The 25,101-nt window shown below is 36.4% G+C and overlaps 3 protein-coding genes across 3 annotated transcripts; 1 reads left to right on the top strand and 2 right to left on the bottom strand.

The window, feature by feature from the left end:
• The first annotated feature begins 11,158 nt into the window (after nt 1–11,158).
• On the top strand, nt 11,159–12,835 carry LOC130050007 (P2X purinoceptor 7-like). The gene is made up of 3 exons (XM_056148335.1): nt 11,159–11,537; nt 12,211–12,465; nt 12,548–12,835. The coding sequence occupies exons 2-3, from the start codon at nt 12,241–12,243 to the stop codon at nt 12,809–12,811; spliced, it is 489 nt and encodes a 162-aa protein (XP_056004310.1). The 5' UTR covers nt 11,159–11,537; nt 12,211–12,240; the 3' UTR covers nt 12,812–12,835.
• A 1,178-nt stretch (nt 12,836–14,013) lies between these two features.
• LOC125675325 (uncharacterized) lies at nt 14,014–17,130 on the bottom strand. The gene is made up of 6 exons (XM_048912907.2): nt 16,784–17,130; nt 16,425–16,664; nt 16,145–16,326; nt 15,516–15,733; nt 14,602–14,766; nt 14,014–14,470 (listed from the first exon to the last, which is right to left on the bottom strand). Exons 2-6 carry the CDS (start codon nt 16,609–16,611, stop codon nt 14,218–14,220), a joined length of 1,005 nt encoding a protein of 334 aa, XP_048768864.2. The 5' UTR covers nt 16,612–16,664; nt 16,784–17,130; the 3' UTR covers nt 14,014–14,217.
• A 4,297-nt stretch (nt 17,131–21,427) lies between these two features.
• On the bottom strand, nt 21,428–22,887 carry LOC125675920 (uncharacterized). Its single transcript, XM_056148194.1, has 4 exons — nt 22,697–22,887; nt 22,221–22,352; nt 22,011–22,067; nt 21,428–21,500 (listed from the first exon to the last, which is right to left on the bottom strand). Exons 1-4 carry the CDS (start codon nt 22,885–22,887, stop codon nt 21,428–21,430), a joined length of 453 nt encoding a protein of 150 aa, XP_056004169.1.
• Nucleotides 22,888–25,101: the final 2,214 nt, after the last annotated feature.

Consider the following 25,101-nt stretch of genomic DNA (forward strand, 5'->3'; position numbering starts at 1 on the left):
TTAAGAAAGAAGTGATTATTTACGAAAATCTGAAACTTACATTTCAGATATTTATTTTATTTCATATTCAGGTAGCTGCATGGACTTGCTCTAACAATAGCTAATTTCACATTCATATTAGAGTTTAAAGGAGGAAAGTTGTGATTTCAATTTATTTACAAGTGATGCTGATCTTCAGAAGTCTTATTCGGAGGAAGACTTTCTAAAGCCTTTATCGAAAGATGCAATACGTTAATGAAAGAGGTATGAATCTTTAAAATATTAATCAATTATGTCAATGGACTTCAACATCAATTCATTCCTTTAAAGATATTATGTAAAATATTTAAATATTGTTTCCATCACCGTCATACATGTAGCATTATCGGGAGTTATTCTTCTTTATTACCAACATGTGCCATAAATACAAACAAGCATTCTGAGAGTATTACATGGCAATACATAGTCCCCTACCGGTTGCAAAAATCACTGTACCACAATTATGTAGGTTATGGTAAAAGGGAAAATTGGGGAACCAGGATAGGAATGGTTGGAAATCAACTACAATTCGAGTAGAGACTAGACCAAGAAAAAAAGACAAATTTATAATTAGGTTTAGGTCTTTAACCAAGTCAATAAACTGTGACATGTAGATGATCATGAATAATTTAGCTATATTGTAGTATTACTATGCTAGAAGTTTTAATGAGTGTAGTATTCTTAATTCTTATCTACAGAGATAAGAAACTTGGATGTAAACTAACAATTCATGCTATTTATCTAAGTCCAAGGGCCATAACTTAATGGAAAATCAATAGACCAAGATGAAATTCAAACTTGATCTGTAACTTGTTATGGCAAAGCAATGTACCTAATATCAAATGAATATCTGCAAGCACAATCAAAAAAAGTCCAGCAAACTGATAATTCATGCTATTTTTTTAAGTCCAAGGGCCATAATTAAGTGAAAAATCAACGGACCGAGACGAAATTCAAACTTGGTCTGTAACTTGTAATGACAAAGCAATGTACCAAATATCAAATGAATATTTGCAAGCACAACTAAAAAAAGTCCGACAAACTGATAATTCATGCTATTTTTCTAAGTCCAAGGGCCATAATTAAGTGAAAAATCAACGGACCGAGACGAAGTTCGAACTTGATCTGTAACTTGTTATGGCAAAGCCACATACCAAATATAAAATAAATATCAGGACGAACAGAGAAAAAAAGTGCGGAAAACTGGACTGACGGACAGACAGACGGACGGAGCACAAACCTAAAGTCCCCTCGACTTCGTCGGTAGGGGACTAAAAATGTTATCTTTACAACAATTTAACATATGAGAGTACCTACAAAAACCTATGATCTCTTATGAATACAAAACTAGAGACAGTAGACGTGGTCTTTTGTAGCTTGAGACCACAGTCCTGTAACAGCCACAAGTTGGTTTCATGTTGGCAACACTCTAGCATAAGACCTCTATCCTATAACAGCCACAAACACACTTGGTTGATTGATTGATGTTTTACGCCACACTCAACAATTTTTCAGTTTTCTGGTGGCGCCAAGGTTTTATTGGAGGAAGAGAGAATCCAGACACAATGTACCTGGGAAGAGACCACCTCCCTTCCGAAAGTAAACTTTCTCACTTAGCGGCGCGAGCGGGATTCGAACCCGCGCTGACCAGAGGTCAGATGCCATGTGATTTTGAGCGCGATGCTCTAATCACTCGGCCACGGAGGCACCCAAACACGCATGGTCTCATGTTGATAACACTGTAGCACGAGAACACAGTCCTATAACAGATACAAAAACATATGGTCTCATGTTGACAACACTAGCAGGAGACTACAGTCTTATAACATCCACAAACAGTTGACAACATTGTAGCACGTGACCACACATGTAAGCAGAGTTTTTGTTACAATCATAGTTGCTGTTGAGATACGTTTTCCTGTAATTCCTCATACATAACATAAATTCTATCATTGTTAGAAGAGGAAGCCTTTGATCAATTCCCGATGCATTTAATGGTGGGTGAGGCGTTAAAGCAATACAAGCTGTAAAGGTCGGCATTTTTTCAACTATCCAATTATGCCTCAATTAACTTCTATCGGTATTAACTGATATAATCCGCAAGATCGGAAGAACAATTCAGGAAAATAAACAAGGGAATATTGTTTGAGAGCATACCTACAATGAGCGTTTCGTATAAACCACCATTGCGTCGTATACACGGACATGGGAACGATGATTGCCGAACATAATCGGGTTGCTGAGACCGACGTCATATACAAATATGGAAACTGACGTGAGTAACTACAAGTTCCGTTTGTTTAAAATATTACATCGTTTCATGAATGGCAAAAAGTACTAGAAGTGTAAGAAAGTAACCATTACGCATATGTGCAACTCAAATGAAATTTTGATAGTGAATTTTCTATAAAATTGGCATGCTAAATCAGTGCCTCTCTTTCACTTTCACCTCCGAAGTCAATGCACATCGGAGATTGCAAATAGGAATTACTGACAGGATGACAATGATTCATGAATCGACCTTTTCTGCTGATTTGACGGGTTTATTGCTTCATATTTACTCTGATTCTATTAAGTTGTATGTTTCTAATCACAAACACGTTCAATATTTGTTGTTTTATTTTTCAATATATTTACCGTCAGTTACAGCTTTTATTGCTTTAACTAAAAATGTTATTGATATTGATGTACACGAAATAAGGGATATTTTGTCTCAAGCCTGTGGACCCAAGGATATGACATCATGTATGTTAATCTCAGCGAGATTCGTCGAGGCTGGATATTTGGACTGACGCCTCTTCCGAATCTCAGACCAGTGTCACATAAAGTGATTCGGGAAATCTTGCCTGAACTTCGGCCGCTTGTTGCGATTAAAATGGGTTAAATTGAATTTCTTGTCCGCTTCAACTTTTCGCCTTAGACATCATATTAACCCCCTATCACAATGAAACATGGATTTCTTACCTTTACAAGGTGTAATTCCCACAATAATTCAAGTTGGCTATTTTCGAAGCCATTGCAAACGGCCACCATTTCATATTTTACCTTCTCAACACTGAAGAGTTCCGATAGTTTAGGACGCCTTCAAATAGATTGATTAAATATTACACAGTTTTCTTTTTATTGCTTTTAATTTTTATGCTTAAATGCTTTGTACAAAGTAATTGTCAACCAGTAAGTTCTGTATTTTCAATCATAGTACAAATTGTCATGAAGTAGTATATCGGAACTCTTCAGTGTTGAGAAGGTAAAATACGAAATGGTGGCCGTTTGCAATGGCTTCGAAAATACCCAACTTGACTTACTGTGGGATTTATACCTTGTAAAGGTAAGAAATGCATGTTTCATTGAGATAGGGAGTTAATAGGATGTCTAAGGCGAAAAGTTGAAGCGGACAAGAAATTCAATTTAACCCATTTTAATCGCAACAAGCGGCCGAAGTTCAGGCAAGATTTCCCGAATCATTTTATGTGACACTGGTCTGAGATTCGGAAGAGGCGTCAGTCCAAATATCCAGCCTCGACGAATCTCGCTGAGATTACATGTACAGTGTATGTATGCAAATTTTTAAAATTGTGTCTTTAAAGGACACATCGCATGTTTTTAAACTTTTTAATTTTTTCAGCAAAATTAATTCATTTCATGCCTAAAACTACTTTACATGTGTTTTAGATGAAACAGTTTGCGTAGTTTTCGAGTTTGAAAGCGATGAAATTCAAATCTTGCGATATGCATATTTTCTTCGATAGTTTACGCGCCATTATCTGTGACGTCATATGCGACCTCGAGCGAGAAGATTTGAAAACAGTTGTTAGCCATTTCATAAACATATTAGATTTAATTGACAAACAAACAATTATCACATTAACGGCTTGTAAATAATACTGCATTAGGGTGTTTTGTGCCGTTTAAAGAGTGTACTTGCAGTCAGTAGAGAGGCTTTGAACTGTGTTTTTTGTCAATTTTTCAAAGGAAGGTGTGAGGGACAAGACGTGAATATTTTTTGTCGGCACAACGACTTTGCCATAAAAAACCCCAGTAGATTTTTTTAAACAAGCACTTGGACAAAGACGTAAATAAACTGCGAGAAAATGGTTCTATCGAAGCTACGCACCGTTACATATAGGGCTACGGCTTATGCTTTCCGTTCTGCTCTCAAATTCAATACACACTCGCACCAACTGACCTTCACCTTGTAACAACATATAGGCAGAACTTCGCTAGCAGTGTCTACCAACTGGTAGTTTTAAAAAAGAAATTTAAAGATAAAAGATAATTGAAATTTCAATTATAAATCATAAAATATGATATTTCCTTACTTTGAATTGAATTAGATAATGTTTTCATTTTTTTTTTTAAGGAACGCGTACGTGTTTACAACAACAGCATGCCGCGCTCCCACTTCCTATATATAAGTAACAACGTGTAGATAACAAAAAAAAAATAAGGATTAATAAAATTGCTTGAATAAAATAATTTAAAAGTATTGGGATTTTCACCATAAGTTTGATCATTTTTATTATTATTATTTTTTTTCTCTTCGAAATGCACCCGTGACCGTAGGCCTAGTTGTCAATGATACATAATCGTATCATAATTTAGGTCTATCTAACTTCTCCAAAAATAAATTTAATAATATTTGCACTGTTTATTTTCAAAAAGCAACAACGCTAATTACAGTTGTTTACAGAAGTGACATTACCAAATAGTGTTTAGATAGTGATCCCATGTAAACATTATTTACTCGCAGATTTCATACTCGCTTTCCTCGCTACATTTGGGTCGCTATTTGTATGCACTGGTGGCTAAAAGATATGACTCGGAAAATTTGTCAACATCGAAATAAATGTTATCCATGGTAAATAAATTATGCCCCCAAAACCCGAGTTTTTAAAAATATCTAACACTACTTTTACAACAAGTTGATCGACGAAGGTCGCATATGACGTCACTGTACCACGTGACTACCTATCTAATTAACTAGGCTTTTTGAAATCGGGGCTTAGATTTAAGTCCGTATTGTGGCTAATTATCGCAGTACTTCAGCGAACGAACTATTACAATTAATTTCTATAAGCATAAGGAAGACAAAATCCATATAATTTTGTATACTTTGAAAACACGATATGTGTCCTTTAAGGTTAAAGCAATACTAACCGTCCATTTGGTGTAGGAAATATTTATTGCAATATGGGGATTTACTTTTTCAGTGATAGAAAAGAATAAGGTTTATAATTTTTTAAAAATTTATATTTGTGTAAGAAAACCTACACCAGCAGCTCTGAATGAATTAAATTTACATTTTTGTCTTCCTCTACAAAATTTAATTTCTATATATTCAATAGAACTAAAATCGGTATTTTGATAAAATCTTAAATTAGTTTTAATTTTGTCAATGACTTTGGTTACAGGTACATACAAAATCCTAATAGCATATTTTTACAACAACAACAACAACAAAAAAAAAAACAAAAAAAAATCAGATTACTTTAATATTCTAACATGGTTAAAACTCTTTTGATTGATTGAATTTGCTTCTCATTGTAACTGTGATATATTATGAATGATACTTTAAACTTTAAAATTGAAAAGATACCCGATTGAGATTACCTAAAAATTCATGGTCATTTTGGCAAAATATTGAAAAATATAAATACTTGCATGTAAAGATATTGTTTTGTTTTGCTGTTTTCCGTCACACTCAATACTTTTTCAGTAATCTGATGTCGCCCAGTTTTTATTGGTGGAAGAGATACAATGTACCTAGGAAAAGACCACCGGCCTTCCGAAAAGTAAACTAGTAAACTTTCTCACTTACCGGCACGAACGGGATTCGAACCCGCGCCGACCAGAGGTGAGAGACCGTGTGATTTTGAGCGCGATGTTCTAACCACTTGGCTACGGGGGCACTGGCAGACTAGAAAGTCATGAGCTTTACACATTTTCATTTCAAGAGAAATGGTTCATGGAGTTCTTGTTGACTATGTCATTTTTTAAGGATATGGGGTGCGTGAAGGTTGGTTTGTATGTATATTTTTTCTTCCAAATTTGACTAGGATCTTAACTAGTTTCAGACTGCTAGATCTTTAGTTGTAAATATCCTATCCAAGCCCCTCTCACTATTGTTGTCAGGGGGCGAATTTAAGACTGGGTAAATGTGAAATCATTATTTTTTTTTTTTTGAATAGTAATAAGCAAGTGTGAACGAAATTTGATTGATTGATGTTTTCCGCCACACTCAAAAATTTTTCAGTTATATGGTGGCGCCCAGTTTTTATTGGTGGAAGAGAGAATCCAGATACAATGTACCTGGGAAGAGACCACCGACCTTACGAAAGTAAACTGGGAAACTTTCTCACTCACCGGCGCGAGCAGGATTCGAACCCGCGCCGACAGAGGTGACACATGGAGGGTAATCGTGTTAAAAAATCCAAGCATGTAACCTTGTTAATTGAAACATGCAACCGTGTTAATTTCTGTTTCAACTATGTATGTTTATAACTCAGGGGATGTAAGTTAGGTTTCTCAGAAATGTATACCTCAGTGTTGCACTCATTTGTGTAATCGTTTGATTTCTGATTTTACATTTCTCTTTATAACAAGATGTTTGTAAAACACATATGCCCCCCATGGTGCAAAATTGAAAAGGGTTATACATACACCTCATTTAATTGATAGTATTATCATCAATTCAAAATATTGAGCAGACAATATATTCCTATGTCAAGAGTGAATTGACCATGTGACCTAAAATTCAATAGGGGTCATCTACTCCTTATGCTGTACCAGTGTACCAAGTTTGGTACGTGTCAATCAAGCAAATAATTCTTAAATTATAGGAGACAATATATTACTATGTCCAGTTCAACTATTAACTTTTGACCTAAACATCAATATGGGTCATCCTCTCCTGAAGATGTACCAGTGTACTAAGTTTGATGTCTGTCAAGTAAAAGGGTTATCAAGATATTGAGTGGACAGTATATTACTATGTCCAGTTTGACCCTTGACCATGTGACCTCAAAATCAATAGGAGTCATCTTCTCCTGAATATACACCAGTGTACTATTTAAAGTTTGATGCCTGTCAAGCAAAGGGTTCTGAAGATATTGAGCAGACAGTATATTCCAATGTCCAGGTTGACCCTTGACCTTTAAACATGTGACCTCAAAATCAATAGGGATAATCTTCTCCTGAAGATGTACCAGTGTACCAAGTTTTATGTCTTGTCAAGCAAAGGATTCTCAAGATATTGAACGGACAGTATATTCCTATGTCCAGTTTGACTCTTGCTCATGTGACCTCAAAATCATTAGGGGTCATCTTCTTCTGGAGACGTACCAGTGTAACAAATTTGATGTCTGTCAGGCAAAGGGTTCTCAAGATATTGAACGGACAATATATTCCTATGTCCAGTGTGATCCTTGACCTTTGACCATGTGACCTCAAAATCTATAGGGGTAATCTTATCCTGAAGACGTATCAGTGTACCAAGTTTGATGTCTGTCAAGAAGAGGGTTCTCAAGATACTGGGCAGACAGTATATTCCAACGTCTAGTTTGACCCTTGACCATGTGACCTCAAAATCAATAAGAGTCATTTTACCAGTGTACCAAGTTTGATGTCTGTCAAGCAAAGCGTTCTCAAGATAATGAACGGACAGTATATTCTTATGTCCAGTTTGACCCTTGACCACGTGACCTCAAAATCAATAGGGGTCATCTTCTGATGAAGATGTACTGGTGTACCAAGTTTGATGTCTGTCAAGCAAAGGTTCTCTAGACATTGAATGGTCAGTATATTCCTATGCCCAGTTTGACCCTTGATCATATGACCTTAAAATCAATAGGGGTCATCTACTCCATAGGATGTACCAGTGTGCCAAGTTTGATGTCTTTCAAGCAAAGGGTTCTCGAAATATTGAGCGGACATTATATTCCTATGTCCAGAGTAGATTGACCCTTAACCTTTAGACCTAAAAAACAACAGGGGTCATCTTCCACTCATAACCAACCCACATATGAAATATCATTATCATCAAGTGAATGGTTCTCAAGATATTGAGCGGACAACACATGGTATACAGACCGACCGACAGTTGCAAAACAATATGCCCACTCTTTTTCAAAAGGGAATTGGAAAATTTGGCAGAAGGCAGTCAAAGCGAATATATTGACATTGAGGACATCAAAAACAAATATGAATCCAATATAACCAGTTCTCGGTTTACCAGCGGAGTTATCCTTCTTGCGATAGGTGACGTAAAGCCTCCACTTCCGTTGACCAAGCTCTGATCAGTTCAAAAACGATAACTTGTCGGTGAAAATCGTATAATTTTACCCAATGAACGAACTTCTATTAGAGTGACATACAGGATTTTAGTGAGGGAAATATTTGGACTACGGCGTGATGTCGATGTCACCGTTTTTACTGGTAGGTACAGTTTTATAGGGCATTTCAAAAAGAATTCCTTGGTAGTGCCTCTCAGTTGACAGACGAAGTTTTCAACCTTGTTTTTATATATAGAGTGGGTTACCAATTTTTTATAAAACGTTTATTTTAGGTAATTTTTAGGATTGATGGTATAGGTTAGATTACAAATATGTTATAAAAACAAGAGGACCATGGACCACATCGCTCACCTGAGTCACCTTGGCCCATATCTGAAGACTTTCTATATATATTTGCATGTAAAACCTTGGTCGCTATTATGGCCCAAACTACCCTTTGCAAACTTGAATCTACACTATGTCAGAAAGCTTTCACGTAAATGTCAACTTCTTTGGCCCAATGGTTCTTTTAAAGCTTTTTTCTATATTTGTATGTAAAACTTTGACCCCCCCCCCCCACTTGTTGCCCCATCCTACCCCCCGGGGACCATGATTTGAACAAACTTGAATCTGCACTATGTCAGAAAGTTTTCTTGTAAATATCAGCTTTTCTGACTCAGTGGTTATTGAGAAAAAGATTTTAACTATATATTTGTATGTAAAACTTTGATCCCCCTTGTGGCCCCATCCTACCCCCGGAGCCCATGATTTGAACAAACTTGAATCTGCACTATGTCAGAAAGTTTTCATGTAAAAATCAGCTTTTCTGGCTCAGTGGTTCCTGAGAAGAAGATTTTTCCTCTATATGTGTATGTAAAACTTTGATCCCCTATTGTGGCCCCATCCAACCCCCGGAGCCCATGATTTGAACAAACTTGAATCTGCGTTATGTCTGGAAGCTTTCATGTAAATCTCAGCTTTTCTGGCTTAGTGGTTCTTGAGAAGAAGATTTTTAAAGTTTTTCCCTATATATTTGTGTGTAAAACTTTGATCCCCCTTTGGGGCCCCATCTTATCCCCGGGGGCCATGATTTGAACAAACTATGCACTATGTCAGAAAGTTTTCATGTAAAAATCAGCTTTTCTGGCTTAGTGGTTCTTGAGAAGATTTTTAAAGATTTTTCCTATATATTTGTATGTAAAACTTTGATCCCCTATTGTGGCCCCATCCAACCCCAGGGGCCCATGATTTGAACAAACTTAAATCTGCATTATGTCAGGAAGCTTTCATGTAAATCTCAGCTTTTCTGGTTTAGTGGTTCTTGAGAAGAAGATTTTTAAAGTTTTACCCTATATATTTGTGTGTAAAACTTTGATCCCCCCTTGGGGCCCCATCCTATCCCCGGGGGCCATGATTTGAACAAACTTGAATCTCCACTATGTAAGAAAGTTTTCATGTAAAAATCAGCTTTTCTGACTCAGTGGTTCTTGAGAAGAAGATTTTTCCTATATATTTGTATGTAAAACTTTGATTCCCTATTGTGGCCCCATCCAACCCCAGGGGCCCATGATTTGAACAAACTTGAATCTGCATTATGTCAGGAAGCTTTCATGTAAATCTCAGCTTTTCTGGCTTAGTGGTTCTTGACAAGAAGATTTTTAAAGTTTTTCCCTATATATTTGTATGTAAAACTTTGATCCCCTCTTGTGGCCCCATCCTACCACCGGGGCCATGATTTGAACAAACTTGAATCTGCAATATGTCAGGAAGCTTTCAGGTAAATTTCAGCTCTTCTGGCCCAGTGGTTCTTGAGAAGAAGATTTTTAAATGACCCCACCCTATTTTTGCGATTATCTCCCCTTTGAAAGGGACATGGCCCTTCATTTGAACAAACTTGAAAGCCCTTCACCCAAGGATGCTTTTGGCAAAGTTAGGTTGAAATTGGCCCTGTGGTTCTGGAGAAGAAGTCGAAAATGTGAAAAGTTTACAGACAGACAGACAGACGGACGCCGGACAAAATGTGATCAGAATAGCTCACTTGAACCTTCGGTTCAGGTGAGCTAATATGATTTATGAAAAAAAAAGTCGAAAAGGCCCGGGGATCTACATCGTGAGGGAGTGGGGGTGGGGGGGTGGGGGTGGGTCCTGTCCTCAAGCACCTGTGTTCTTTTACGCAAATATGATTATTCGACAAAGTCGTATAAAAACGTGTTTAGTGAGTGTGGTCAATTTCCTCTACAATATGAAGTACGGCAGGGTTTGACATTTACTTTTTTTTTTTAGCACTAAACCAGTCGGGCTACTTCAAATGATTTTTACTAGACCTGACCTTACATCCACTAGCCCTGACCAACTTTCCAGAAAAAAACCCTGATAGATTCTCCTTATATATCTAAATACTTAATTTAAATTACAAACGTTAAGTTTGAACTAAATAAAACGTATTTAATTGTCTCAAAGAAATCTTTAATCTCGTCATTCAATTTGATGCTTTTAATTTTCAAACACATTTTCTGTTTCTTTAAAGAGACACTACAGCTCATTTTCCATGTTTTCATAGTGTGTTTTTTTTTAACACTCATTGATAAAATGGTAGAAATCATATCAATGCTGAAAATTTGAGCAATGTAAATTCATTAATAAGCTCTTGACAGCCGTTTAAAGATCGTCCGGAATTCAAAGGTTTCTTCCTACTGACTCGGACTTTTAAATTCATGTTTACACCACGTGACTTTGAATGACAATTCGAATGACAGCATGTCGGCAGACCGAACAGCGGAGTTGCAGGTAAGAATGAACAATATGTGCAGAAAAAATGTAATGAGAATAGAATGTTGTACAAAACAAAATTAATGGACGTAATAATAGAAATCTACATTTTTATAATGATGTTTTAATCATTCGGAAGGCCGTGCTTTCTTTTTATCCTCAGAATAATATATTACTGCGTCTCAAAATTAATTCCATAATTTTTTTGTATTCTACTAGTTATCAGATAGTAGCACTGAGAGTGAATTGGACGCTTCTTCAAGTCCGCGGAGGGAGGTAGACGAGAGTAAAAGGGGCCGTGGACGTGGTAGGCCACGTAGAACCAGAGGAGGTAGAGGACGACCCAGATCGCGACAGACTGGCGCAGTACGGCCTAGGGCCAGTACGGGACAATCCGTTCGAGGAAGGCGACAAAGAGGACATTTGTGCACTACTCCTGACGCCGAAGTTGCTCTAGAAGAGAGGGAGAGGAATATCGAGGTAGCCATATAAATGCATATATATAAAATAAATATTGGTTTTAGATGCACTTTTACTTTACATTAAGTGTTCAATCTTGATGGGACGTAAAACAACCAAGTGTTCAATGCACATATTGCCACACACACACACATGGCAATTGCAGCCATATTGAAAACTTTTGGATGAACCGGGAATCAAATCCAGAAACCTTGCCTTACCTAGTCGAGTGCTCTAACTATTGAGTTGTGATGATATTCATGGTCCATTTAGCCCTAAATACTATCCTACATACATGTTAAACCTTCATTCAAATATTGTATATTATGAAAAGAATTGTATATCTAAATACAGTGCTCCCTTGATATATTACCTGTACTTTGATACAGGTGCATTGAAGTGTGACAGTAAGGTATTCAGGTTAATTACTAATAATTGCTTAAGATAATCTAAATGTTTATATGGGATGGAGTCCAAATAACTTTTTGGTAGTAAATTTCTTTTCACTGCTCAGTGAATTGTCATTAATGATGAATTTGCTATATTGCCACCCCTGCTTTATTGCCCAAATTCATCAACAAAAGTTGGCAATATATCAGGGAGCACTGCAATACCTTCCATTGAATTTATAATTGACCACAGTAACATCAATATTCATTTCCACTTATATTTTCTTTCCTACAATTTTTTTTAGAGGAGAGTAAATGACCTATCAGTAGAGGAAATGAGAGCAACATTACAAAGAGTTGTAAGAGAAAATCCCGAGTACCTTTTCAACATCTTGGAGGCATCACAACAGCCCGGAGGGAGTGGATATTCTCCACCTGAAGAGCAGCCATCTTGGTGTATATGTACTTTCTGCAGAGAAATGCCTGCACTGAGAGAAAGGCTGTGTTGCCAGAGAAACCAAGATGGCTGCATCTCAAGACTTCCTTTAAGTTTCTGTCTGGTTTATTATCCATACGCTATCATCAGGTTACAAAAAGTTTTCTCTTTTGATAAAGTCTTGTATAAATGTATCTTTATTGCAGGATTTTGATATCCTCATCTTGAATGAGGCTGTTCTTGCCTTGTCTAGGCTCTACAGACAAGACATTTTAGCTCAACCAGAAGATGGAGACAGAAATAAAGCCAATCGCCACACTGCCTACCGTCAATTCGTGCTCTGGCATCATGGGAGACTTGGGGCAGGGGACCGGAGAGTATTACCAAGCTGCTGCATATGGAGGATAAGGGACAAGTTCCCAGATCAGTTTGGACAATACACAGGATTCAAGGATGACCCATTGCAATGAAAATAAAATTTCCTTTCCTTTCAATTAATCCACTTTTAATTTTTTTATTACTATATTTTTTACTGCCAGAGACGTGTTAATGTCACTGGCAATTGCAGCAACTAAGTTATTATATGACAGTATCAGTTATATCATAAGTTTTCTCCATAGTTTCACTTTTATTTCATCATAAATTGGTAAATACATGGGCCAACTATTGTTTTAAAATGCCACAATCCAAGTACAGGTATATCAGAGATGCAACATTGCATATTGATTAACACAGAAAAGTCATTAATATGGTTCATAATATAGTCATAATTTATTCAAGATTAAACACTGGTCCAGCTAAGCAAATATGGAAGGAACTGCCTTCAAATGACCATGTTTCCATCTACCCCTGTTCGAGCACAGACATGTACCCCATGAAGCATACACTACTAATACCAATAGAAATTTCCATAGTTGCTTTTCCCTCTTACATCAAATGAAAAATGTGTAACAAAGAAGCCCTTGATATTCGTCTCCATTTTCAAATCGTAGCTGGATCAATGACGAGTATTAAGAGCTCTGGAAGGCGAAGCATATCCCCCTCGCTTACAGTGTCTCTTCCACACTTGATGTGAAATATCTAGGAAGAACTGTGACTTGTAGCAAGTGAATTTACAGCTTTTTCCAAAAAGTTCCAATTTATAAAGACCCAAAACGTTCAACCCCAAATTCAATACTGATAACAAATGTACATGTGATGTATGAAATCTACCGGGCATAAAATGTAGTATACATGCACACTCACCTATACCTGAACACACTATGTGAAATCATACAAAGGGTGATTTATTTATAAACATCACTTATAAAATATTCGAATACATGTAATTATATGCATTTCAGCATAAAACAAGAAGCTTACTGACCTCATCACTCAGCAAAAGTATCGAAAACATTCAATAATTGTATATGCATGTTTTATATAGCTACGTTAACCCTGCACTAGACTCTGAACACGTATAATAAACCAACATTTTGACTTGTGTGACTTAAAGATGACAAATTTTACAATGCAAGACGAGGAAATATTTATACTATTAACATGCAATATGTATATCTGATATTGTGCGATAGGAAAATTTTCTAAATTTCAACACATCCTAAAGCACTATATATTGATCTCACCCAGGCTTTACATTTTATATTCCCCACCCCCCTCCCTGTCCCAAAGATTCTTCATACCAAATATGAAGAATTGTAAGGGTTGTTGTAAAAAAAAATTAAAACTGTATTTTCTTTCGTTGATTGAAGACAGACCATTAATAGCAATAGGTTTAATACCTAAGCGACTCGGATGACCTAGTATGATCGACCTAAATTGAAAGAAGAGCACAACCTATAAAAAGATTTCAAAACATTAATTCTGACGACTGTTTTTATTTTTGAAATCTGGAGACCTTCTCTTGCTGAAGTTGTATAGTTGGCTTGGGTTCAGTGGGAGCAATGGTTTTGCTCAATCTTCTTGGATCATCAACACCTAATACAACTGGGTGACTCATGCCCTCTTCATCAGAAATCCTGGCAACCACTATGTTTGTCATTAGCTTGGAAACATGCTCATAACTTTTTTCCACCTTAACAGGGGTCACACTCCATCTACCACTTTTCTTATTGAATGTTCTGTGCTGCCTGATAAAAAAGAAAACCAAAAAATATCATCAATTTACAATATGTTATTTTGTTGGTGATTTTAGTCAAGATATTTAACAATTAAATCAATACCTGTAAAGTATATTCAAGAGATACAGAAATATATTTACTGTATGGTTCCATCAGGTTTCCTTTTTGTCTCTCTGTCCATGTGTGCATTGTAGTCCAAAGCTGCTAGCTGGCTTCTGGCACGGTAAACGGGTGGTGAGTAGGCGAACCTCTTCCCACTGTACATAAGGATCAAGTTATTGAAGTTTTCTACTTCTCCTGTACTCCTGAAAGAAATAATAAAAAAGTAAATATTGACTTTGAAGATGAACAACAGTTTTACAATTGAGCAGAAGGTTTTGCTGATTTTGTGTTGTGCAGTGTCCATCTATCTGTAAACTTTGCCTTTTAAACTTCACCAAAACCACTTGAGAATTTTCAACAAAACTTGGCACAAAGCATCCTTAGAAAACTTAACTTGCACCCTCATGTGTGTTTGGGTAAAATGTAAAATTCAATTGGTTCCAAAAAATTACTTTACAATATATGCATATATATATATCTCGATGACAAAATGCAAATAAAATAAGGCATCCTTGGGCAACATTATTTGAAAATTATTTATTTCATGGTTCATTTCTTCATGCAAATAACGAGAATTAGTGAAAATGGTCTAGAGTTACTTGAAAATAATTTTCTCACGAACCACTGAGCCTTTAAATAGCAAAGCTTGAGTTAAAACATCCCTAAATATTGAGGATGAAGTTTAACATGATTATACAGTCTTCTGAGGAACAGTAAATGCACAAAGTGTCTAATTGATATGAAAGCATCTGAAAATTCTTGTTTGATAAATGCAGGCCAGTTGGGATCATGATGGTACCTCATTGAAGCTAAGGGTTAAACACGGTCATGTGAGCAAAATGGGCCTTGGGAGTGATCATGTGTGTAAAACTTAAAATACATTTTCCAATGACAGTGGTTTTTATAATGATTTTTTTTTTCGTGATTTGTAAAAATAAAATCACAATGTTACCTAAAGTTCAGGTAGTAATGAATCTGGTTCAAGAATCGTTTTTTGAAAACGATCTGAATTAATGCCTTGTGACTTGCACTGCCCTTAACAATCCACTCTTTATGTTCGTCTTGCAGGGGACCATGCATGCATTGGTTGGCACCAAAGTAGCTGCTGCTGTAGGACATGCCCCACTCATGTTCATTGACAACATGGTGGACAATTCCACACCAAATTTCCTGCAGAAAAAACATAACAATAGAGTTGAACACCAATAAACAATACCAGGAATAAGTTACTCTATGAACACCAATAAACAATACCAGGAATAAGTTACTCTATGAACACCAATAAACAATACCAGGAATAAGTTACTCTATGAACACCAATAAACAATACCAGGAATAAGTTACTCTATGAACACCAATAAACAATACCAGGAATAAGTTACTCTATGGTCCTAATTATACTATATAAAATTGAGTCTCAATATTTGTTTCCAACCCTGGCAGTTATAATTATTTGCAATTATTCAAAATAAGTAATGCAAAGATACACATTCCATATTTTTAAAACATATTAAGCAGTCTTTAGAAACTTATTACCTGCCTCAAAATGATATTAAGGAAACATATTTTAAATGCAATTACCATGAATCTGTCTCTATTCCTTGCAGAAGAACATGTGTACCAAAAATGATTAACAATGTCTTTGCTCCAATCAATCAGGCTTCTGCATTCTTTGGTCTGTCCTGCTGCCACAATTTTTTTCCCTAGATTTTTGGCTACATGCCAAATGTCGTGTGAATGTTTTATATCTGGAAATCTATTCTCTACAATAACATAAGAAACCTGAAATTAATACAAATTCAAATGCGGTATGCAATTTTTCTGATTTATTCTCTCTACACTATGAAACTTGTAAACTTACTCATCAAAGCTCCAATTTGCAACTGAGCATCTGTGACTACTTCATCCACAGTAAGATCATGTGTACCTTGCATCTCTTCCATGGCTTTAAGAAAGCAGGCCTTTTCCATGTTTGTGCTTTTCTTGCCCGTTTCTCGTTTATCCATGGTTATGATGGATACAATTTTCTTGGTACAATTTTCCATCATTGTGTACGTGCAGTATTGTGCACAATGCCCAGGACTGTCATTTCTGCCATCACCTAAAAGTGTATTAAACAATAATATGGAATACCAGTAACTGTATAACAATTCATTACATTGCAATTAAGTATGTTAGATAATTTTCTTCTCTATAATACTTTATAATACTTGTACAAACCTAAAACAACAATACTTTGGCCTCCTATCTGATCAACAATTTCCCTCTGTTGATCTTTCCAAAAGGTGTTGATTGTTGGTACCACATATGTCCTTTGTATGTTGCTGAATTTAACAGTTCCTGGGAAATGTAATTTCAGGAACCTCGCAAACAGAGCTATTTTTGAAAAGTTGTTCCCTGAAGCCAAAATAGCTGAAGCTATTTGTAAATCTCCTCCATGTAAGCGTCTGTTCAACACAGGTTGAGAGCACCACTTGTGTGCTACATGCTTATTTTCACATTCCTAAAGTCAAAATAGTAAATAAATAAATTTTTCATAGATATCATATGAATGACATACATGTAAAAGAAGATGTGTTTGTGAAACATTGATGCCCCTGGATTACACCAAAGTGGAACTCATTTTAGAGAATAATTTTCAAAGTAGGTCAGAAGTCAATTTGAAGGTCACAAGGTCAATAAATATGGTACAATGGAAAGATCTTCTCACAAGAAATGCACATGTTAAATATGAAACCAGTGCCTTACGATTTAAAGATATGGCTTACATTCATATTTTTTAAAAAGTAGATCAAAGATCAATGTTAAGGTCGCAAGGTCAAAATATTTGGTGTTAATGGAAAGGTCTTACCACATTGAAGGGATACATATACCAAATGTGAAAGCTCTACCTCTTATGGTGTAAAAGATATGACCAAGTTTAAAGTTTTTTGCCACTGACAGACAGACATACAGGCCAAAAACTATATAACCCCGAATCTTCAATGGCGGAGACTAAAAAAGTGGACCTGGATGTTGTGTTGTTACAGTTGCTCAGTGGTGGTTATTAACAAGCAGCCCATGTGCAACATTGCTCACCTGTACAGGTGTTGAAGTCTTAACTCTTAGTTCATGTGGCCCCATCCTCATTCTGACAACTATCATTTTAAGAACTTGAATCTTCACTATATAAGCATGTTTTCATTTAATTCTAACTTGTTTTACACTGGAATTCTTTTTATATTTGCTGTTCTGGATAGAAATTTGTTCATAGTTATTTTTCTGCTATTGTGGCCCCATCCTGACATCAGCATTTGAACAAACTTGAATTTACAATATACATGTATAGAATGTTTTTAATTAATATGACAAATTGTACCTTTACCGTTCTCAGGAAGATGCATTCCAAAGATAATTCCAATATACAGAATTTAAAAATAAAAACCTTTAATCCCTAAAGGTGCCCAATCCTTGTGTTTGTGGGGTGGGTGGGGGTTAATTTTAAGAAAACTGAATCTACACTCTATCAGAATGCTTTCTTTTAAGTTTTATGACTCTTGACTCAATAGTTGTTGAGTAAACAAGATGTGTCTGTGAATCACAATGCTTTAAGTGGCAACAGAAGAAACGTTCTAAGGTCAAAAAGGTATAAAACTTTGGTACAAAAATAATGGTCTTATCATATGGAATCCACATATGAAATATGAGAGCCCTATCACTCACTCACCATTCATAAGTTGTGAGCAAGGTGATTTGGATAGACAGGATAAAAATGATATGGCCCCAAAATCTGATAGGGGAGGGGGGAGGGAATGGGGATAAATAATTGCAAATGACCCCCATCCTTTTATGATCAATTGTTAATTATCTCCCTTTGTTGAGGAGCATGGAACTTGAAAAGAACAAATCTAAAAGCTCTACTCCTAAAAATGCTTTATTCTATTAAGTCTCTCTGATATTGGCATAGTGGTTACAGACAGATGAGGGGTGGGGAACGGATAGATCATGGATAACAGGTGATCAGGAAAAAAGGTCAGCTGAATCAATACAGATTAATGGGACCATTGAAACAAGAGACCCATAGGCCACACCGCCCATCTGAGTCACCTTGTCTCATATCTAAAATTTCCCTATATATCGGCTTATAAAACTTTGATCCCTATTGTGGCCCCATCCTACTACCGGTGGCCATGATTTTAACAAACTTGAATCTGTATTATGTAGGGAAGTTTGTATGTAAATTTCAGCTCTTCTGGCCTAGTGGTTCTGAGAAAAAGATTTGTAAATGACCCCACCCTATTTTTGTAATTATCTCCTCTTTGATGGGGACACGGCCCTTCATTTGAACAAACTTGAAAGCCCTTCACCCAAGGATGGTTTTGGCCAAGTGATTCTGGAGAAGAAATCGAAAATGTAAAAAGTTTACAGACAGACGGACAACAGGCGATCAGAAAAGGTCACTTCAGCGAAAAAGCAATGAAGATTTATGTGTCAAATAGGAGGATAATAATTTTACCCAGTATATATATAAAGCCGATCCAACACTCTCACAGCGGTTCCCAATAGACAGGTTGCATCCTTTGACTTTGCACATTTTGCTGATGCTGGTATTGGCCAACTGTAGTAAACACTTCTTATATACCAGGCATGTTTCATCCTCCGTCAACAAATGGACATCATCTTCACACAGAATTTTAATAATCCCTGGACCTGTGTCCTCTGCCTTCTCTAGAATTTCTGATTCGCCATCACCTTCTGTTTCCTCCTTTCCAAACTCTTGTTCCTCAAGTGTTATTTCTTCCACATCGCACATGTTGTTTGGTCTAAAATGTGAAAATTAAATCAATCCCTACATGAGAGATTACTTAAGTTTTATAACACAAAATTTACAAGAATCTTATGAGAAATAAAAAAAAATTTACCTCATGGTAACATTGACACTTGGTTCATACTCTTCATCTGATTCAATGTCACTTGAGCTTTCCTCAGAGATATCTATCGTTACACTGAAATGTAAGTAGTCCTTTACAATGATTGCTGTACATGTATTACAGAATTTTTTGATATATGCCATATCAATCAAGGGTATACAATACAGGGTTGGCAAAAAAGTGGTCAATATGAGTATTGACTGGCCCGGTGGTCAATACTGGTTAAAACCGGTCAATACTGGTTGATTGAAAATTATTTTGTCATCATAGTCTGTGTTATTGGTTATTTTAAATATCTAATTGGCCATCATCTTGATTATTGTAAATACTGTAATTTATAACATGCACTATCAGTTTATGATATACTTATAACTCATAATATTATATAAATAATGTAAATAACTCTCTTATATTGGGGAAGATGTAAAGGTTTTCTGTTCAAATGCCTTAGTTTAACAAGAACTACCTATTGTTTTAAATCTTCATTTTAACTCTTAAATAAACATTTGAGGGGGTGGATTGTTGATGTTTTCATAACAATAACATGCACACTGGTCATCTCTGGTCCCAGAGTATGCTAATTAACACCTGTCAACTCTACTTCCTGTGCTCAGGTAATGTCCAGCTACCTTTTATTCTTAATCTGTCCAGGTACATGTAAACAGGTATGTCTCCAATTGTCAAGCTATGCTATCTGTGACCCTCTAGTATAGTACTGAAGATATTTCGTTCACAGTTTCAGGAAACCAAATGTATTAAACTCATGAATCTAATGAAAAATATTAATCAACAATTGATCCATATAATGAAAAGATTTAATTTATCATTATCGCTGCAAGAAATCTACAAAAATAGGAAAATTGACAGTTTGAATCAGAATTGACCACTTGGGGAGTATCGACAGGGACAGTTAAAACCACTGGTTAAAACCGGGGGTGGTTTTAACCGCCCAACCCTGGTATACAAACTAATAAGAATGAAAGAAGAGGCCCATGAGCCATAATGTTCACCCGAGTCACCAGGACCCCGGTGCCTTCATCAAAATTAATTTTTATGCTCTTTCTTCCCATGACATATTTTGACCTCATTTTAACTCCATGGAGTTATGATTTAACTGCACTTGCAATATCAATTGGACAAACATGACATTGTTGCTATGGAGAAATTGTTCTTAAAGATTTCAATGAATTTCTCTTATATATTCATGTATTACATAAAATTTTATTTCCATTTTTATTTAGACCCACCCAAACCCAAAGGTCCACGAGAAATTTTTGAATTCACACAATTTGGGAATGTTTAGAGAATAATATCATTTAGTGTGGCCTGTCTGGCTACTCTCAAACAGGCCTGCATTACATTACCATTACATTTCCATCACTAATATAAATCATTGATCTAAACCTCCATAATATCATCAAACATTTGAAATAATGTAAATGTTATGTGTATTACAGTACATTTTCTACAAGGAATGCATAACATTACTTGTAATGCAAAAATGTCAATTATACATTACACCCCTATTACACTGAAAAAGGCTGTCACTACATTACCATTACCCCAGACCTGTACCCGAATACCTAAGCAAGTCCAACCATTGTCAAATATGAATTTGCCCTACATTGACATGTTTGATTTATAATATTATAACTCATGGACAGTGATGCTTTCATATAGGTCACATATATTCCAAGCTCAAACATGCTATGGATGAACAGGCAGATTGGGTGCTGGATAATGTGATAAAAAAAGCCTCACTTGAGTGTTTAGTATAGATGAGCAAAGAAGACAGTAAATACAATGAAGCACTCCATGCAGGGAGCACTGTTTGCTATTCAATACATGTTCTTGAAGATTAAAAGAAATTTCATCATAAAAACAAAATTGAATGAGGACAACAGTCCATAATGGTAAACAAAGGACAAAAAAAATCAACTTGGACAAAATCAACTTACTCAAATGGATTTACATATGATGTCTCTTTCACCACCTCTCTGAATAGTTTTCTCCGTTTTTGGCTTGGGCTAGAAAAAGACAGAATTTCAGAACTGCTCTTTGAATACGGTATTTACACTCGTAACACCTTGGATAAAGTTAAATTGTTGTACATAAACATCAAACTTTCCTTAGCTTTATTTTTGTTTGTTTAATTCTATTTGGATTGTTCTAAAGAAAAACAACAGATATTAAACGGACATTGATCGATCATAATTCCTATAATTATTAATTGTTTACAAGTATATTCATGCAACAAGTATCCTTGGGTACAGAACATTCACCAGCAGAGAATCATGCCTGATGGTTTTTAAAATGAAAAGTGAATGTAAAGGATAATTAAGTCTCATAAATCCTATGAAGGAGATGATTTATAAGACTTCAATAATAAATTTGATCACCTTTAAATATCTCTCTTTATAAGATTGAATGAATTCTTAAAGTTATCTTGGATTAAAAAAAAATGTATATCAAACTATTTCAAAGCTTTATAAGATTATAATTTGTTTTAAAAAAAGCTGTAAAATATATTCATTTACCCTGGGGATTCTTCTTTGCTTTGTGATGGTGCAGGTACATCTATATCAGTGCTCTCACTATAGATTTATAAATACAATGATTTAAAACAGGTTTCTTCAGATCAGATACTGATTAGGATATCAATGTGCTAATTTGCATATACACACAGAACAGCTAGGAATCATAATATAATGCCCATTAACTACTGGTTTCATTGCTTTTTTTATTACCTTAAAGCAGAGGAGATTTCAGACACATCTGGAGGACGAACAAACTGAGTTTTACTCTTGTCCGTTACAGGAGTAGAGAATCTCTCTTTCAATGATTGATCAGCTGACTCGGTTTCACTATCTGTCATAAACCTGAAATGTATTGCATTGTTATCATTTCATAATACTGATTGAAGAAACAAATAAATGTTACACATTAAATGATAAAATTCCTCTTTAAGTCTTGCCTTACAATTTCAAAGTCGGTGTTGTTATTTTTGAAGGAACAATGTTAAAGAGTACCCCTTAGGGGGCCCCACTTAAATACGGACCGTTTTAAATGCTGGGATTATTTCACGTTTCTGGTAGCGCATTGATTATTAATAAATAATTGAACCGTAACCCTACTATTTCCAATCTGAGAATCGATCAAACACTGAAACAGCGTTATACAAATCTTGTATATATAAAATAAAATATACAAATACTGTACTTACTTGTTGAGCAGCCTCTTCGCTAGTCCTGCGTGTGTTTCGCCAAGTTCCTCTTTCTTTCTTAACCAACGGTCATATTGGTCCCCCAGGTAAACCCTACTTCGTGTGTGAATTATACTTTGCTCTCTTTTCCTAGCAGAGTCCGTTAAAATTCGGGGTCTTCCCAACGCACGTTTTCTCTCGATAGACGCCATTCTGGTATGTTTACATTCTATGCGCATGTGTCTGCATACCAAGGCGGAGTCTGTCGGTATTTCTTTGTTTTTATTGTATAGGACATCAAAAAGTATTAATTTTAGTCATAAAACGAGAATTTCTAACTTTATGAATATACTATTTTCGCAAAGTTTATACTTTCAACTATGCAACAAAATTATAAAAAGTTGTGGGAAAATTGTCATTATATGATTTTTGCGCAAAATGAGCTGTAGTGTCTCTTTAAATTCTACCCGTCACGGAAATTCTTTGGTCCATTTAGAATAAAATGACCTCAACCTTTTTTGATTTCTACTTCATAAGCCCTGCTTTCCTTAGCACGGAAACGACTTCTGGTTTAAAGTAAAGTTTCTTTTTTAACACGACCAGTCAGACTAGTAAATCGATATTTTACCCGACCGGACCTATCTTTTAGTTGACTCGGTCGGTCGGACGTGCCTTAGTGTCAAACCCTGGTACGGTAAATCCACAACCTTTTAATAGGTTTCCATATAATAAAAACAATAGGCATAAGTAATATTCAGTTAAAAGTCGTGATCAAAATCATTACGACGGAAGGTCTTTTTAACAGTAATTTTGAACTGGCTTAGCAAGGGCCGAACAGTGCAATTCCTCTGGAAACGAGGGATGGTTTATATTCGGTCTCTAAAGGGGGACTAAATGACCCCTCGTTTCCACAGAAATTACGAAAGGTCATAAATTCACCCCCACTTTATTCCACGAAAAACAAAAACACCCAGTAAGTCAGCAGATTAAACAAATTTCTTTTAAAGACCACTCTTCATGTATGTTTTGTTTTACTTTGCTACAAAATTAATTCTCCGTAACATGCATTGTCGACAAAGCATTTTTTTTCCTCTCTCGACAAAACAAAACTTTCCAATATGTCAAAAAATATGCATATCAATAATCAACCAATACCTCCTTAGTGTCCTTATACAAATCATCTACCCTCTTGTTTGTAGTTTAGGATAATTGACGAATGTCAACCCGTTTGCGTAATAATCCGGGTAGGTTTGTTGAGTGTCTAAAAGGTGTTGGCCGTCTGGAGGGTACTTGGTCACGCACGGGTGACTTGGCATGTCTCAAAGTCTCACACATATGATTGATAGAACGAAAAATTGCAAAACCAAAAATATAAAAATGGGAAGAAATCCAATATTTGATCGCTACTTGATGTGTAACATACTCTTGCATTAGGCCGGGATCATCTACTGAATCCTAGGTATTTCTAGATAAAAAGGGAAGTTTAATTGTACCCGAAAACAAAACGCAGTTGTATTTTTAACATCGCTGTTCGTGTGGGAGAAATTTACGCATTTAACACATCTCCACAAAATTACTGTTAATTTACTGTAACCACTTTTTGTGGGTGACCTTGTCAGGTGAATGAACAGACTACGGACTCCCGATACCGTGTCCAATACCTCCCCCTGAACTGTGACCAGTGCGAGGATAACGTGACCACGATGGACGGCGACTTTCACCGTCACTCTCTGTAGGGCCTGTTTTGGGAAGCCCCTCTTTGAAGTGAAGTCCTTCAGACAACGAGGAGCTACTAACTATCCACAATGTGAAAACCATGGAGATGACTCTTGTGAACTTCACTGTATGGCTCTCTTAAATCGTTTCTGTGCTATCGTAAGCCGTCGGGGATGTTAGTCGATCAGGACCAGTGCCTAGCGCTTTAACCGGCGGGGGTGGTCGGGTCAGACGAACGTAAAAGTCCGTCTGAAGCAGGTAGATAGGGAATGTCTACCAGGCCCAGGTAGTTTCGGTAACGACTGTGGGCTCAGAAAGATGGTAAGTTGGTCACCAAATGGCCATTACGGCGAGACTATCACGTCTCGGTTCCCACATGGACGTCTTTCTCTGGGGTACCGGTTGCGCCGGGCACAGGCGGGAATCGACGTCAGGCAAGCAGGGGATGTGCCCGTCGTCTGCTCGACGGCCATCCCAGAGGTCAAACCAAACTGTCGGGCGGTGAGACAACTCAATGCTGCCTGTTACCTACTGGACGCCAAGCAACCAGTAGGCCAGCCCAACGTCTTGCGACCTCCTAGTGGTGAGAGTCGGGTAACGCAAAATAGCGAGACACTGAGCGTTACCACTGAAAAATATAGAAATGCAAGACTTCCTCCGGGAAGCGTTTCCTCTAGCTTCCCTTATGGGTGACAAAGCATCGCAGTGCA

The sequence above is a fragment of the Ostrea edulis genome, chromosome 9 (assembly GCF_947568905.1).
Source record: "Ostrea edulis chromosome 9, xbOstEdul1.1, whole genome shotgun sequence".
In the NCBI taxonomy this organism is placed as follows: Eukaryota; Metazoa; Mollusca; class Bivalvia; order Ostreida; family Ostreidae; genus Ostrea; species Ostrea edulis.